We start from the raw sequence: 15,180 nt of genomic DNA, 5'->3' as shown, positions 1-15,180 counted from the left end.
AGGCAGGATTCGAACCTGCGACCGTAGCGGTCGCGCAGTTCCAGACTGAAGCGCCTAGAACCGCTCGGCCACTCAGGCTGGCAAATTTCTGGAAATGGAAAGCTTAAAGTCCAATTGGAAAAATAAATGTACTTTGCAAATGTGATTAATGTTCAAACTGGTAGCCTTCAGCATCAATACATTTCTGAGTACGAGTCGCCACTGATTCCGTACATCGTACCAAAGTGTCCAATGAGATTTCTGCGCACACCGCCTGAATCTCATTCCAAAGTGTGTCCAGGTTACGTGGTTTACGTTTGTACACCTCATCTTTTACTGTGCCCCATAAGAAGAAATCCAGCGGCGTGAGGTCTGGAGAGCGTGCAGGAAACTCGATTGGTCCCCTGCGTCCTATCCACTGGCCTGGCACATTGTGACCCAGGTACGCTCGTACGTTCATATTGTATATTAAATCGTGTCTCATCATCAGTTTTGCATCCGTGAGTGCTATACAACGTTTGCCAGAAGGTGTACATCGAGAGTTAAATAATGCCTGCTCTGGAAGAAGTGAAATCCAGTTGGGCTGATGATGTTGAAGAAGAAGGACCAGCATCATCTGCTGCCCTACCACCTACTTCAGAAGTGATTGAAAATGGTTATAAAATTGTCACAGATTACAAAGTAGATGAAGATAATCGGAAAGTGAAAGTCATTACCACTTACAAAATTGAACGCATTAAAGTTTCAAAGTCAGTTGCCCAGAGGAAAACCTGGAAGAAATTTGGAGAATCCAAAAATGATAAGCCAGGTCCCAATGCTGCTACTACAACTGTTGCTGAAGATGTGATTATGCAGTTTGTATCAAGCAAGGAAGAAGACAAGCTAGAAGAAAATATTTTGGAGAAACTTAAAGACAAAGGGGCTGTTAAATGCCGCAACTGTGCCGGTGACCATTGGACAACAAAGTGTTCACATGGAACAACAAATCTAAATTTAGATAAGTCTATTGATAAAGGTCCAGGTCTGGGAGGAATTGGAGCAGATGATAAGAAAGCAGGAAATAAATATGTAGCTCCTGGTTTTCGCGATGGTGGCGCAAAACGACTTGATCTCCGTCCCTATGATAGTGCGGTGGGGCGCCATCTTGTTGGAAATAAAACTCATCATTACCGTATAATGCACGAATGGCAGGGAATATGGAGTCAGCAAGCATTGTTGGGTACGTTTCTCCAGTAACAGTACCTTCAAAGCGGAAAGGCCCAATGAGTCCCCTTGCAGACAAACCACACCACACATTTACACCAGGCAAATTCACAGCCTTTTCAACTGTAATGTGAGGATTATCTTCAGCTCAGTACACACAATTGTGCCTAATGACAGTTCCATTGAGTTTGAATTGGGCTTCATCCGACCAAAATTAAGCTACCCATAAATCCCGATTTATGTCTCACCATCTCCTGAACCCATTCACAAAATTCTAACCTGCGATCTGGATCGTCGTCACTTAGCTGTTGCAACAGCCTTGGAATGTACACAAGAAACTTGCCTTTCTTCAGAATGAGTAGCACACTACTAGCACTTACATTACTCTCACGTGCTGCTTGCCTTGAAGATTTTTGAGGAGAACGCTGAAACAGTTCCAAGACCGCAGTTGTGAAATCATCACTTGTAGCTGTACGAGGTCGCCCTGATCGACCTTTATGCACATCACGCACTGTTCTATGAATTTCGAATTTGTCTCGTAGACGTGTAACTGTTAACCTTGAAGGTGGTTCTGTACCATACTCACTTCTCCACAGTCTTCGAACCGCAGCTACATTCTCAAACTTCCAGTACCACTTTATCTGCTTCCGCGCTTCTAAGCTCAAACACGCGTCCGCCATGTTGCAGTTACTTCCTTGCAAATGCTGCCATACTTTCTCACAGATATTAACCTTGTAGAACGGGAAATAAATGGTCTATGACAGTTCAAAGTGTGTATACATTTTTTGACGCACCCTGTATTCTCGTGCACCCAAAAGGCAACGCTATTACGAAACGAATAAGTACAACGAATAAAGTCCATAGATTCAGGATTATTTTTACACTGTATACGGCGATAAATGTCTAAGACGTTTTCGCAAATGAACTAAAATAATTCCAATATGGCGATGGGGCACAATGGCCCACTTAAAAAGTGGCACGTCGGCCCAAACGGTAAACCTGGGACGCTTATTAAATTTAACAGGTCCAACGTAGTCAGAGTCCAGATCTTGTCCTCCCAAGCATTGTCAAAGCTGCTGTACCAAACGCAGTAACGCCCAGAGGTATATGTAATGGTTGTATTCGAAGTGACAGGCATCTCCCCCTTAAACAGTAACATTTTCGCCGACAGTGAATTTCTGCCTTCACTGATAACAGGCAAACACGATCGTAATGCTGAAGGTTGTGGAATAATTGCTGAAGCTCACTGTTCACCTGCTAAAGAAAAGAGTGGTAGGCATGCATTGTCATATCAGTAACAACGCCTATTAAGTTAAAAGTCACATCACTTGATTTATTGTTCTTCCTAACGCCTGAAGAAGTCACGTCATTTGAGAAATCGCAAAAATAGCAAACAAACGGAAAAGTACATCAGCAATGCTAACAGACACTCGAGTGAAAGATACTTCACAAATCAAACAACAAACTTATATAGAAGGATGAGAAAACTTTTGAAACCTGGTTGGTAGGTACTCAGAGAGCGCACAGGATAAGGTGAGGATTGTGGATGGGGCCGTAAACGGTTACTGTGAGTTGCACTATCAAACACACAACTTTATTTGTCTAAGAACCACTTATTTACACATTGATTTAAAAGATCACAATTAGACAATACGGCTGAAGACCTTGTTAAGGAAACTTGAGATGCTTTCTGGGCTGAAGGCCCAAAACCACACCAAAAACAAGAACGGCTGAAGGCCTGGCTTAGAAATCAAAGCAATTAAAATAGAAGGTAAATTTTAAAAATGCAATTGAAAACAATTAGTGGCTGAAGGCCTACATTACACATCTGTAGTACAACTACAAAAGCAAAACGAGGATAATGGAATGTAGTCGAATTAAGCCGGGTGATGTTGAGGGTATTAGATTAGGAAATGAGACACTTAAAGTAGTAAAGGAGTTTTCCTATTTGGGGAGCAAAATAACTGATGATGGTCGAAGTAGAGAGGATATAAAATGTAGACTGGCAATGGCAAGGAAAGCGTTTCTGAAGAAGAAAAATTTGTTAACATCGAGTATAGATTTAAGTGTCAGGAAGTCATTTCTGAAAGTATTTGTATGGAGTGTAGCCATGTATGGAAGTGAAACATGGACGGTAAATAGTTTGGACAAGAAGAGAATAGAAGCTTTCGAAATGTGGTGCTACAGAAGAATGCTGAAGATTAGATGGGTAGATCACATAACTAATGAGGAAGTATTGAATAGGATTGGGGAGAAGAGAAGTTTGTGGCACAACTTGACCAGAAGAAGGGATCGGTTGGTAGGACATGTTCTGAGGCATCAAGGGATCACCAATTTAGTATTGGAGGGCAGCGTGGAGGGTAAAAATCGTAGGGGGAGACCAAGAGATGAATACACTAAGCAGATTCGGAAGGATGTGGGTTGCAGTGGGGACTGGGAGATGAAGAAGCTTGCACAGGATAGAGTAGCATGGAGAGCTGCATCAAACCAGTCTCAGGACTGAAGACCATAACAACAACAGTACAACTATAATTAAAACACATTAATAAACATTTTTTCTAACCAAGAAGTTTCTTTTTAAACTTACAACAGAACGGCCCAAAGCCCAATTAACTTATTGCATGGCTGAAGGCCACAAACAAATTTGAAACAACGGCTGAAGGCCTGAACAACAAGTCAGACAAACAAACCCCTTCTTTCTTATAAAAAAAATTTCCTTTTAAGAATACACGCAGCTGAAGTCCTTATTTAAAGGGGGTCACGTAAATCCTCGCCTGAAGGCCAAACATAACACATCGAACAACTAACGGCTTAGAGCCTGGATTACAAACAATTTCAGATAGAACAAATTTTAAGGAAATTTGTTTAAAAATGAAATCTGTCTTCAAAATTTTAATTTAACAAGGCTGAAGGCCTTTATATAAAATTTGAAAAAGAACTGAATTAATACATGGCCAAAGGCCTCGCACAACACTTCAAACTAAAATGAAAATCACAATCTAAAACAAACAGAACAAGTGGTGCTGAGAAGTGTTCCAAGGGTCGGCCTGAGAAGGTAGCTGAAACATAAGGTGAGGTGAGACAGGCAGCCAAGAGTTGAAGTTAAATAGTCGGATGACAACCCAAACTAGGGATGGCTGAAGGACCAACCAACAACTTAACCAATTCCCTTCTGTCCGACCAACGGCACAACGATGGAAAATATTGGCTGAGGATGAGGATAAAAACAGCACTAGGTCTTCAGAAATTGGCGTTTAAAAACAGCCAAGGGAACAATAACCACTCTAAGCAAATATGAACCAAACAATTTAAAAGGCTGTCGAACTACACGTCGTGCCGGAAAGCAATAACACGATGAGGAAAGGCACACTGCCGGAAAAGTACGCTAACAACCAGGGAAGGTAACTGGGGCGTTAACGGCCAAAGGGCAGAAAATACGGCTGGTGCTCTTCACTGGTAACTAACAGTCAATTTAATAATTAATCACAATATAGGAAGATGGCTGCAAGATTTCGCCGACCCCAACACATCATACGTTGCTGCTAGCCCGAATGCCCCAGGGAGCAACAACCCGCAAATGAACAAACAAATGTCACAATAGTTGAGGATTCATAACAGGTTAACTGATCGCTCAAGTTCAGCGTCCAGGTTCGGTGGGCAACGAACTTTGTCGCTCTCGCAGCTAGCGCCTCACGATACCGCAGCGTGTGCACGCCGCCAGCGGTCCCAGCCCGGCCTCGCACTGCTCCGTCCCAACCGACTGACTATGTGCAGCGTGCAGACATAATTAAAATAGCTGCTCAGTTAAAACCACACAAGCTACACACAGTTCCACGAAAACACTTCCACAAACAACTAAAACCAGTGACTGTGGAACAACAAGGACGACACACGCAGAGAACCCAGAAGCGGTCGGCGACCAAATACTCGTCGTCTGATGAGACGACCGGCCGAACGACCAACCAAGTCGGGTGTGTCCGCAACGATCGGGCGAGTCACGGCTGTCTGGACGACACTGCGGCTCCGTCCCGACTCAACTCCCGGCATACGACTACCCGGAAATATAGGGCTATTACAAATGATTGAAGCGATATCATAAATTCACTGTAGCTCCATTCATTGACATATGGTCACGACACACTACAGATACGTAGAAAAACTCATAAAGTTTTGTTCGGCTGAAGCCGCACTTCAGGTTTCTGCCGCCAGAGCGCTCGAGAGCGCAGTGAGACAAAATGGCGACAGGAGCCGAGAAAGCGTATGTCGTACTTGAAATGCACTCACATCAGTCAGTCATAACAGTGCATACCATTCGGCGATGGTATGCACAGTTTAAAGCTTCTGGATGGCTCTGTAAGGGGAAATCAACGGGTCGGCCTGCAGTGAGCGAAGAAACGGTTGAACGCGTGCGGGCAAGTTTCACGCGTAGCCCGCGGAAGTCGACGAATAAAGCAAGCAGGGAGCTAAACGTACCACAGCCGACGGGTTGGAAAATCTTACGGAAAAGGCTAAAGCAGAAGCCTTACCGTTTACAATTGCTACAAGCCCTGACACCCGATGACAAAGCCAAACGCTTTGAATTTTCGGCGCGGTTGCAACAGCTCATGGAAGAGGATGCGTTCAGTGTGAAACTTGTTTTCAGTGATGAAGCAACATTTTTTCTTAATGGTGAAGTGAATAGACACAATGTGCGAATCTGGGCGGTAGAGAATCCTCACGCATTCGTGCAGCAAATTCGCAATTCACCAAAAGTTAACGTGTTTTGTGCAATCTCACGGTTTAAAGTTTACGGCCCCTTTTTCTTCTGCGAAAAAAACGTTACAGGACACGTGTATCTGGAAATTCTGGAAAATTGGTTCATGCCACAACTGGAGACCGACAGCGCCGACTTCGTCTTTCAACAGGATGGTGCTCCACCGCACTTCCATCATGATGTTCGGCATTTCTTAAACAGGAGATTGGAAAACCGATGGATCGGTCATGGTGGAGATCATGATCAGCAATTCATGTCATGGCCTCCACGCTCTCCCGACTTAACCCCATGCGATTTCTTTCTGTGGGGTTATGTGAAAGATTCAGTGTTTAAACTTCCTCTACCAAGAAACGTGCCAGAACTGCGAGCTCGCATCAACGATGCTTTCGAACTCATTGATGGGGACATGCTGCGCCGAGTGTGGGAGGAACTTGATTATCGTCTTGATGTCTGCCGAATCACTAAAGGGGCACATATCGAAAATTTGTGAATGCCTAAAAAAACTTTTTGAGTTTTTGTATGTGTGTGCAAAGCATTGTGAAAATATCTCAAATAATAAAGTCATTGTAGAGCTGTGAAATCGCTTCAATCATTTGTAATAACCCTGTACTAGCGGTCGCTCCAAAGATTGTACGACAGTGCTCTTATCGATAAGCGCTGCTGCTGCCTCTCACGGGCAGGTAAGCCAGCAACTTAGTGACGCCAGTAAATCGAATAAGAAACGGGATGGCAGTACCGCAGAGACAAGATAAAAGGCATGAACACTACCCGTGCACGGCTCACGACTCACGGTCAAGAGACTTATAGATGTTCTGCATAAAAAACCTATTTTACATTAGAAAAGTGGCCGTGCTCAAGCTAAATCACATGACAAAACTCCTCAAACAAAGCGCAGAAAGAAAATAGGCATTCCTAAGGAGACCCATCAAGGTGAAGAAGATAATGATGCCCTATATTTTAGGAGACTTAAACCGTTTTCTCACAGCAGTCCAGGTGATGAATGGATTCAATGTTGGGGTGGACACATCTGCCATGTGTTAAAAATTATTTGAATGGTACTTTTTTATGAATGTTTGATCTGTGAATATCCTATCAGCCAAACATTCAGTGGATGAAAATCGGGGGAGTGTGGAGGCCAGAAGAATGCACCTACACGACAAATTCATTTTCCAGGAAACGCTTTATTAGAACAGTAACGCACTTCATTCCAAAATGTGGAGGTACACCGTTATGCTGAAACCATAGCTGTCGCTGAACACCAAGTGGAACATTTTCTAATGCGTCAGGCAAAGTATTGTAATGAAACACGCGATAAAGGGGCACATTCAACTTGTTCCAGCCAACAGGGTTATACCAAGGCGTGCCTGAAAAACACGGGTATCATGTGGGTTGTGTTCCAACCAATAAAAGCTGTTGTGGAGGTTGAAAATATCTTCACGAGCGAAGCTGGTTGCGTCAGTCCATATCACGTTATGTAGAAAACGTTCTTTATCTTAGATATGGTGAAAAAGCCATTCACAAAACTGCATTGGTTGGTGAAAGATTTCAGGAGCCGTGTCCTCTGTTTGTGGAGTACGTCTAGCCCATGGACGACCTCTGTCCATTGGCCGGCCGGAGTGGCCGAGCGGCTAAAGGCGCTACAGTCTGGAACCGCACGACCGCTACGGTCGCAGGTTCGAATCCTGCCTCGGGCGCGAATGTGTGTGATGTCCTTAGGTTAGTTAGGTTTAAGTAGTTCTAAGTTCTAGGGGACTTATGAGCACAGCAGTTGAGTCCCATATGAACAGAGCCATTTGAACCTCTGTCCATTCTTTTGGACGATTACCGGTTTCCCGAAGGCTTTGCTTCAGGCGACGAAAAACATTCTTGTCGGGACGGTGCAGCGTACACACGAGTAGCAGGAGCTTCGTTATCGGGTGCACCCAGCACCTAAAGTGTGTCAAGGTATTCATAGTATAGTTTCCACAATGAAACCTTGTCTCAAAATATGGTAGAAAACCCAAAAAGATTCTGGTCGTATGTAAAGTATGCCAGTGGCAAAAAACAGTCAATAACGTCACTGCGCGATAGCGATGGAAATGTTACCGATTATGGTGCCACTAAAGCGGAGTTACTAAATACAGTTTTCCGTAATTCCTTCACGAAAGAAGACGAAGTTAATATTCCAGAATTCGAAACCAGAACAGCTGTTAGCATGAATGACATAAAAATAGATATCTTAGGTGTTACGAAACAGCTCACATCACTTAAGAAAGGCAAGCCTTCCGGTCCAGATGGTATACCAATCAGGTTCCTTGCGGAGTATGCAGACACAACACCGCCTTTCTCAGCAATCATATACAACCGCTCACTTGATGAAAGGGCTGTTCCTAAAGACTGGAAAGTAGCACAGGCCACACCAATATTCAAGAAATGAAATAAGAGTAACCCATTGAATTACAGACCCATATCACTGACCTAATTCAAGAAGAATATAATAATTCCAATCCCAAAGAAAGCAGGCGCTGACAGATGTGAAAATTACCGAACTATCAGTTTAATAAGTCACAGCTGCAAAATACTAACGCGAATTCTTTACAGACGAATGGAAAAACTGGTAGAAGCCGACATCGGGGAAGATCAGTTTGGATTCCGTAGAAATGTTGGAACACGTGAGCCAATACTGACCCTACGACTTATTTTAGAAGCTATATTAAGAAAAGGCAAACCTACGTTTCTAGCATTTGTAGACTTAGAGAAAGCTTTTGACAATGTTGACTGGAATACTCTCTTTCAAATTCTGAAGGGAGCCGGGGTAAAATACAGGGAGCGAAAGGCTATTTACAATTTGTACAGAAACCAGATGGCAGTTATAAGGGTCGAGGGGCATGAAAGGGAATCAGTGGTTGGGAAGGGAGTGAGACAGGGTTGTAGCCTCTCCCCGATGTTGTTCAATCTGTATATTGAGCAAGCATTAAAGGGAACAAAAGAAAAATTCGGAGTAGGTATTAAAATCCATGGAGAAGAAATTTAAACTTTGAGGTTCGCCGATGACATTGTAATTCTCTCAGAAACAGCAAAGGACTTGGAAGAGCAGTTGAACGGAATGGACAGTGTCTTGAAAGGAGGATATAAGATGAACATCAACAAAAGCAAAACGAGGATAATGGAATGTAGTCGAATTAAGTCGGGTGATGCTGAGGGAATTAGATTAGGAAATGAGGCACTTAAAGTAGTAAAGGAGTTTTGCTATTTGGGGAGCAAAATAACTGATGATGGTCGAAGTAGAGAGGATATAAAATGTAGACTGGCAATGGCAAGGAAAACTTTTCTGAAGAAGAGAAATTTGTTAACATCAAGTATAGATTTAAGTGTCAGGAAGTCGTTTCTGAAAGTATTTGTATGGAGTGTAGCCATGTATGGAAGTGAAACATGGACGATAAATAGTTTGGACAAGAAGAGAATAGAAGCTTTCGAAATGTGGTGCTACAGAAGAATGTTGAAGATTAGGTGGGTAGATCACGTAATTAATGAGGAGGTATTGAATAGGATTGAGGAGAAGAGAAGTTTGTGGCACAACTTGACTAGAAAAAGGGATCGGTTGGTAGGACATGTTCTGAGGCATCAAGGGATCACCACTTTAGTATTGGAGGGCAGCGTGAAGGGTAAAAATCGTAGAGGGAGACCAAGAGATGAATACACTAAGCAGATTCATAAGGATGTAGGCTGCAGTACGTACTGGGAGATGAAGAAGCTTGCACAGGATAGAGTAGCATGGAGAGCTGCATCAAACCAGTCTCAGGACTAAAGACCACAACAACAACATCGCTGACCTCAATTTTCAGTAGGATTTTGGAGCATATGCTGTACTCGAACATTACGAATCACCTTGAAGAAAATGACCTATTGATAATCAGAAAATATCGATCTTGTGCAACACAGCTAAATCTTTATTCCCATAAAGTAATGAGTGCTGTCAACAAGGGATCTCAGATCGATTCCATATTCATAGATTTCCATAAGGCTTTTGATACCGTTCCTCACAAGCGACTACTAATCAAATTGCGTGCATATGGAGTATCGTCTCAGTTGTGTGAATGGATTCGTGATTTCCTCTCAGAGTGGTCACAGTTCGTAGTGATAAACGGTAAATCATCGAGTAGAACAGAAGTGATATCTGGCCCTCTGCTGTTCCTGATTTATATAAATGATCTAGATGATAATCTGAGCAGCCCCGTTAGATTGTTTGCAGATGATGCTGTAATTTACCGTCTAGTAAAATCATCAGACGATCAGTTCCAATTACAAAATGGTCTAGAGAGAATTTGTGTATGGTGCGAAAAGTGGCATTTGGCACTAAACAAAGAAAAGTGCGAGGTCATCCACATGTGAACTAAAAAAAAATCCATAAATATTGGGGCCGCGCGGGATTAGCCGAGCGGTCTTAGGCGCTGCAGTCATGGACTGTGCGGCTGGTCCCGGCGAAGGTTCGAGTCCTCCCTCGGGCATGGGTGTGTGTGCTTGTCATTAGGATAATTTAGGTTAAGTAGCGTGTAACCTTAGGGACTGATGACCTTAGCAGTTAAGTCCCATAAGATTTCACACACATGTAAACATTTTTGATAAATTTTGGGTATACGATATATCGCACAAATCTAAGGGCTATCAATTCGACTAAATACCTAGGAATTACAATTACGAGCAACTTAAATTGGAAAGATCACATAGATAATATTGTGGGGGAGGCGAAACAAAGACTGCGCTTTGTTGGCAGAACACTTAGAACATGCGACAAACCCACTAAAGAGACAGCCTACATTACACATGTCCGTCATCTGGTGGAACATTGCTGCGCAGTATGGGATCCTTACCAGGTAGGATTGACGAAGGACATCGAAAAAGTGCAAAGAAGGGCAGCTCGTTTCGTGTTATCGCGCAATAGGAGTGAGAGTGTCACTGATATGATACGAGAGTTGGGGTAGCAGTCACTGAAACAAAGGCTGTTTTCTTTGAGGCGAGATCTATTTACGAAATTTCAATCGCCAGATTTCTCTTCCGAATGCGAAAATATTTTGTTGACACCCACCTACGCAGGGAGAAATGATCATCATAATAAAATAAGAGAAATCAGAGCTCGAACGGAAAGATTTAGGTGTTGCTTTTTCCCACGCGCCATTCGAGAGTGGAATGGTAGAGAAGTAGTATGAAAATGGTTCGATGAACCCTCTTCCAGGCACTTAAGTGTGAATTGCAGAGTAACCATGTAGATGTAGATGTAGATCGTTTGTGTATACCATCGGGAAGCCGCCTTATATGAAATTGACAGGAGAAATTATGGTCGTGCACTGCGCGGTTAGTAGACTCATGCATGCGGTTTAATAGACCATGTGATCGGCTATTGTAATCCAGAACGAAATTTTCACTCTGCAGCGGAGTATGTACTGATATGAAAGTTCCTGGCAGATTAAAACTGTGAGCAGGACCGAGACTCGATCTCGAGACCTTTGCTTTTCGCGGATAAATGCTCTACCACCTGAGCTACATAAGCACGACTAACGACCCCTCCTCACAGACAACTAAAGGCAAAGGTCCCGAGTTCGAGTCTCGGTCCGATCCCCCGAGCTTTGGCTAAGACATGTCTCCGCAATATCCTTTCTTCCAGAGGTGCTAGACTTGCAGGAGAGCTTCTGTGAAGTTTGGGGGATATGAGACGAGGTACTGACGGAAGTACAGCTGTGAGGACGGGTTGTCAGCCGTGCTTGGATAGCTCAGTTGGTAGAGCACTTGCCTGCGAAAGGCAAAGGTCTCGAGTTAAGAGTCTCGAGCCGGCACACAGTTTAACTCTGCCAGGAAGTTTCGGCTATTGTCATGTGTCAAAACTATGTTCCGCTGATAAACGACGAGAGCTAGTGAACCGACGTCAAAATTGAAAAAAAAAGAGGGTGACAAGGGTTAGTACCATAGCTCTATGGTCGAAATGAGTTTTTATGTCGCAGCAGTCTACTCGGCGAGCTACGATGGCTGGTGTGGTAGCGCAGGCTGAATCTCTATACATTCAGATGCGGTAGTGTTACCAACTCCTCGTTTTCACATACGCATTTTCAAAATGCGGTCAATCAGATTTTGCTAGATAAACTTTTGGCTTGTATCTGGATGAGGAATCGCATGTCGACCAGCAAATGCGGCATTTTTTCTTCTCCTTGTATACTAAGCTCCATCAGGCTGTTCGCAGATGATATTGTTGTCTATTGGAAGGCTCCAACACCAGAAGACTGTAGCGAAACGCGGAAAGACTTGTGGGGCTTGGATGATTGGTGTAGAGACTGACACTTGGCCATGAACTTAAATGAGTGTAACGTCTAGTTCATAGACAGGAAAAGAGATCTATTACTGTTCGATTACGCTATTGGCGAAAAATCACTCGAAACAACTGTAAAACGTCTAGGAGTAACTGTCCGGTACTGTCCTAAACTAGAATAACCACTTGAAACTAATAGTTGGAACAGCAGATGCCAAACTATAATACAACGGAAGAATATTATGGAAACGTAAATCTTCTATGAAAGAAGTGGCCTATAAAACATTTACTCAACCAATTCCTGAGTATTGTTCACCAGTCGAATGGAGCGATACCATTTTGAAAAATTTACTCGTTCTGTCTTCCTTTAACCATGACCTGAGCTATGGTTGCAGCATGTCTATACCATGTGCGACATCAGAACCATGAAAGTAGTCATTTTCTTACAATTACTTGTAAGGGGCCTCTGATCTTTACATTTTTATAAAAGAAATTCTGTAGCTTTGGTTGTCAACTAAGTACCTGGGTGTAAAAATTACGAACAACTTCAGTTGGAAAGACCACATAGATAATATTGTGGGGAAGGCGAGCCAAAGGTTGCGTTTCATTGGCAGGGCACTTAGAAGATGCAACAAGTCCACTAAAGAGACAGCTTACACTACACTCGTTCGTCCTCTGTTAGAATATTGCTGCGCGGTGTGGGATCCTTACCAGGTGGGACTTACGGAGGACATCGAAAGGGTGCAAGAAAGGGCAGCTCGTTTTGTATTATCACGTAATAGGGGAGAGAGTGTGGCAGATATGATACGCGAGTTGGGATGGAAGTCATTAAAGCAAAGACGTTTATCGTCGCGGCGAGATCTATTTACGAAATTTCAGTCACCAACTTTCTCTTCCGAATGCGAAAATATTTTGTTGAGCCCAACCTACATTAGAGCTCGAACAGAAAAGTTGAAGTGTTTGTTTTTCCCGCGCGCTGTTCGGGAGTGGAATGGCAGGGAGATAGTATGATTGTGGTTCGATGAACCCTCTGCCAAGCACTTAAATGTGAATTGCAGAGTAAGCATGTAGATGTAGATCTACATTAGAAAATGTTTCCTGAGTTAAATAAAATATTTTAATACAATGACTGTGCTTTATATTTATGATGATCAGCCTTCTTCTTGTGGCTCGATTTGCTATTTCCATGGTGTATGGTCAACGGATGCCGAGAAATTATTCCAGAAGGGAGCATGATTCAAAACTTGCCATTTTTATATAACTCATTCAGTGATTTGGAAAATACATTGCGCCTCAAAAACTAAATTTGACAAGAAGTACACAAAATGTAGTGTATCTCAAAAGATTGATAGTTACCTACATACTACACTCCTGGAAATTGAAATAAGAACACCGTGAATTCATTGTCCCAGGAAGGGGAAACTTTATTGACACATTCCTGGGGTCAGATACATCACATGATCACACTGACAGAACCACAGGCACATAGACACAGGCAACAGAGCATGCACAATGTCGGCACTAGTACAGTGTATATCCACCTTTCGCAGCAATGCAGGCTGCTATTCTCCCATGGAGACGATCGTAGAGATGCTGGATGTAGTCCTGTGGAACGGCTTGCCATGCCATTTCCGCCTGGCGCCTCAGTTGGACCAGCGTTCGTGTTGGACGTGCAGACCGCGTGAGACGACGCTTCATCCAGTCCCAAACATGCTCAATGGGGGACAGATCCGGAGATCTTGCTGGCCAGGGTAGTTGACTTACACCTTCTAGAGCACGTTGGGTGGCACGGGATACATGCGGACGTGCATTGTCCTGTTGGAACAGCAAGTTCCCTTGCCGGTCTAGGAATGGTAGAACGATGGGTTCGATGACGGTTTGGATGTACCGTGCACTATTCAGTGTCCCCTCGACGATCACCAGTGGTGTACGGCCAGTGTAGGAGATCGCTCCCCACACCATGAAGCCGGGTGTTGGCCCTGTGTGCCTCGGTCGTATGCTGTCCTGATTGTGGCGCTCACCTGCACGGCGCCAAACACGCATACGACCATCATTGGCACCAAGGCAGAAGCGACTCTCATCGCTGAAGACGACACGTCTCCATTCGTCCCTCCATTCACGCCTGTCGCGACACCACTGGAGGCGGGCTGCACGACGTTGGGGCGTGAGCGGAAGACGGCCTAACGGTGTGCGGGACCGTAGCCCAGCTTCATGGAGACGGTTGCGAATGGTCCTCGCCGATACCCCAGGAGCAACAGTGTCCCTAATTTGCTGGGAAGTGGCGGTGCGGTCCCCTACGGCACTGCGTAGGATCCTACGGTCTTGGCGTGCATCCGTGCGTCGCTGCGGTCCGGTCCCAGGTCGACGGGCACGTGCACCTTCCGCCGACCACTGGCGACAACATCGATGTACTGTGGAGACCTCACGCCCCACGTGTTGAGCAATTCGGCGGTACGTCCACCCGGCCTCCCGCATGCCCACTATACGCCCTCGCTCAAAGTCCGTCAACTGCACATGCGGTTCACGTCCACGCTGTCGCGGCATGCTACCAGTGTTAAAGACTGCGATGGAGCTCCGTATGCCACGGCAAACTGGCTGACACTGACGGCGGCGGTGCACAAATGCTGCGCAGCTAGCGCCATTCGACGGCCAACACCGCGGTTCCTGGTGTGTCCGCTGTGCCGTGCGTGTGATCATTGCTTGTACAGCCCTCTCGCAGTGTCCGGAGCAAGTGTGGTGGGTCTGACACACCGGTGTCAATGTGTTCTTTTTTCCATTTCCAGGAGTGTATTTTAAAGCCAGAAGCGTAATGGATATTTCTGGATGGAGCAATGGTAAAATAAGGGAAAGGCAGATCGATGCGTGGAGCACAGGGCCAGGTAACAGAAAACAACATTCACACTATCTTTAGAACACTAGCTCTTTTTCCTACAATAGCACACCTAGTCAGACTCACAACCACACAGAG

General features: G+C 44.4%; 1 protein-coding gene across 1 annotated transcript; it reads left to right on the top strand.

Annotated features, from left to right (window-relative positions):
- The first annotated feature begins 442 nt into the window (after positions 1-442).
- On the top strand, positions 443-15,022 carry LOC126188376 (eukaryotic translation initiation factor 3 subunit G-like). Its single transcript, XM_049929974.1, has 2 exons — positions 443-1,110; positions 14,996-15,022. Exons 1-2 carry the CDS (start codon positions 529-531, stop codon positions 15,020-15,022), a joined length of 609 nt encoding a protein of 202 aa, XP_049785931.1. The 5' UTR covers positions 443-528.
- Positions 15,023-15,180: the final 158 nt, after the last annotated feature.

This window comes from Schistocerca cancellata, chromosome 5 (genome assembly GCF_023864275.1).
Source record: "Schistocerca cancellata isolate TAMUIC-IGC-003103 chromosome 5, iqSchCanc2.1, whole genome shotgun sequence".
In the NCBI taxonomy this organism is placed as follows: domain Eukaryota; kingdom Metazoa; phylum Arthropoda; class Insecta; order Orthoptera; family Acrididae; genus Schistocerca; species Schistocerca cancellata.
This window is presented reverse-complemented; position numbering and strand designations above follow the sequence as displayed.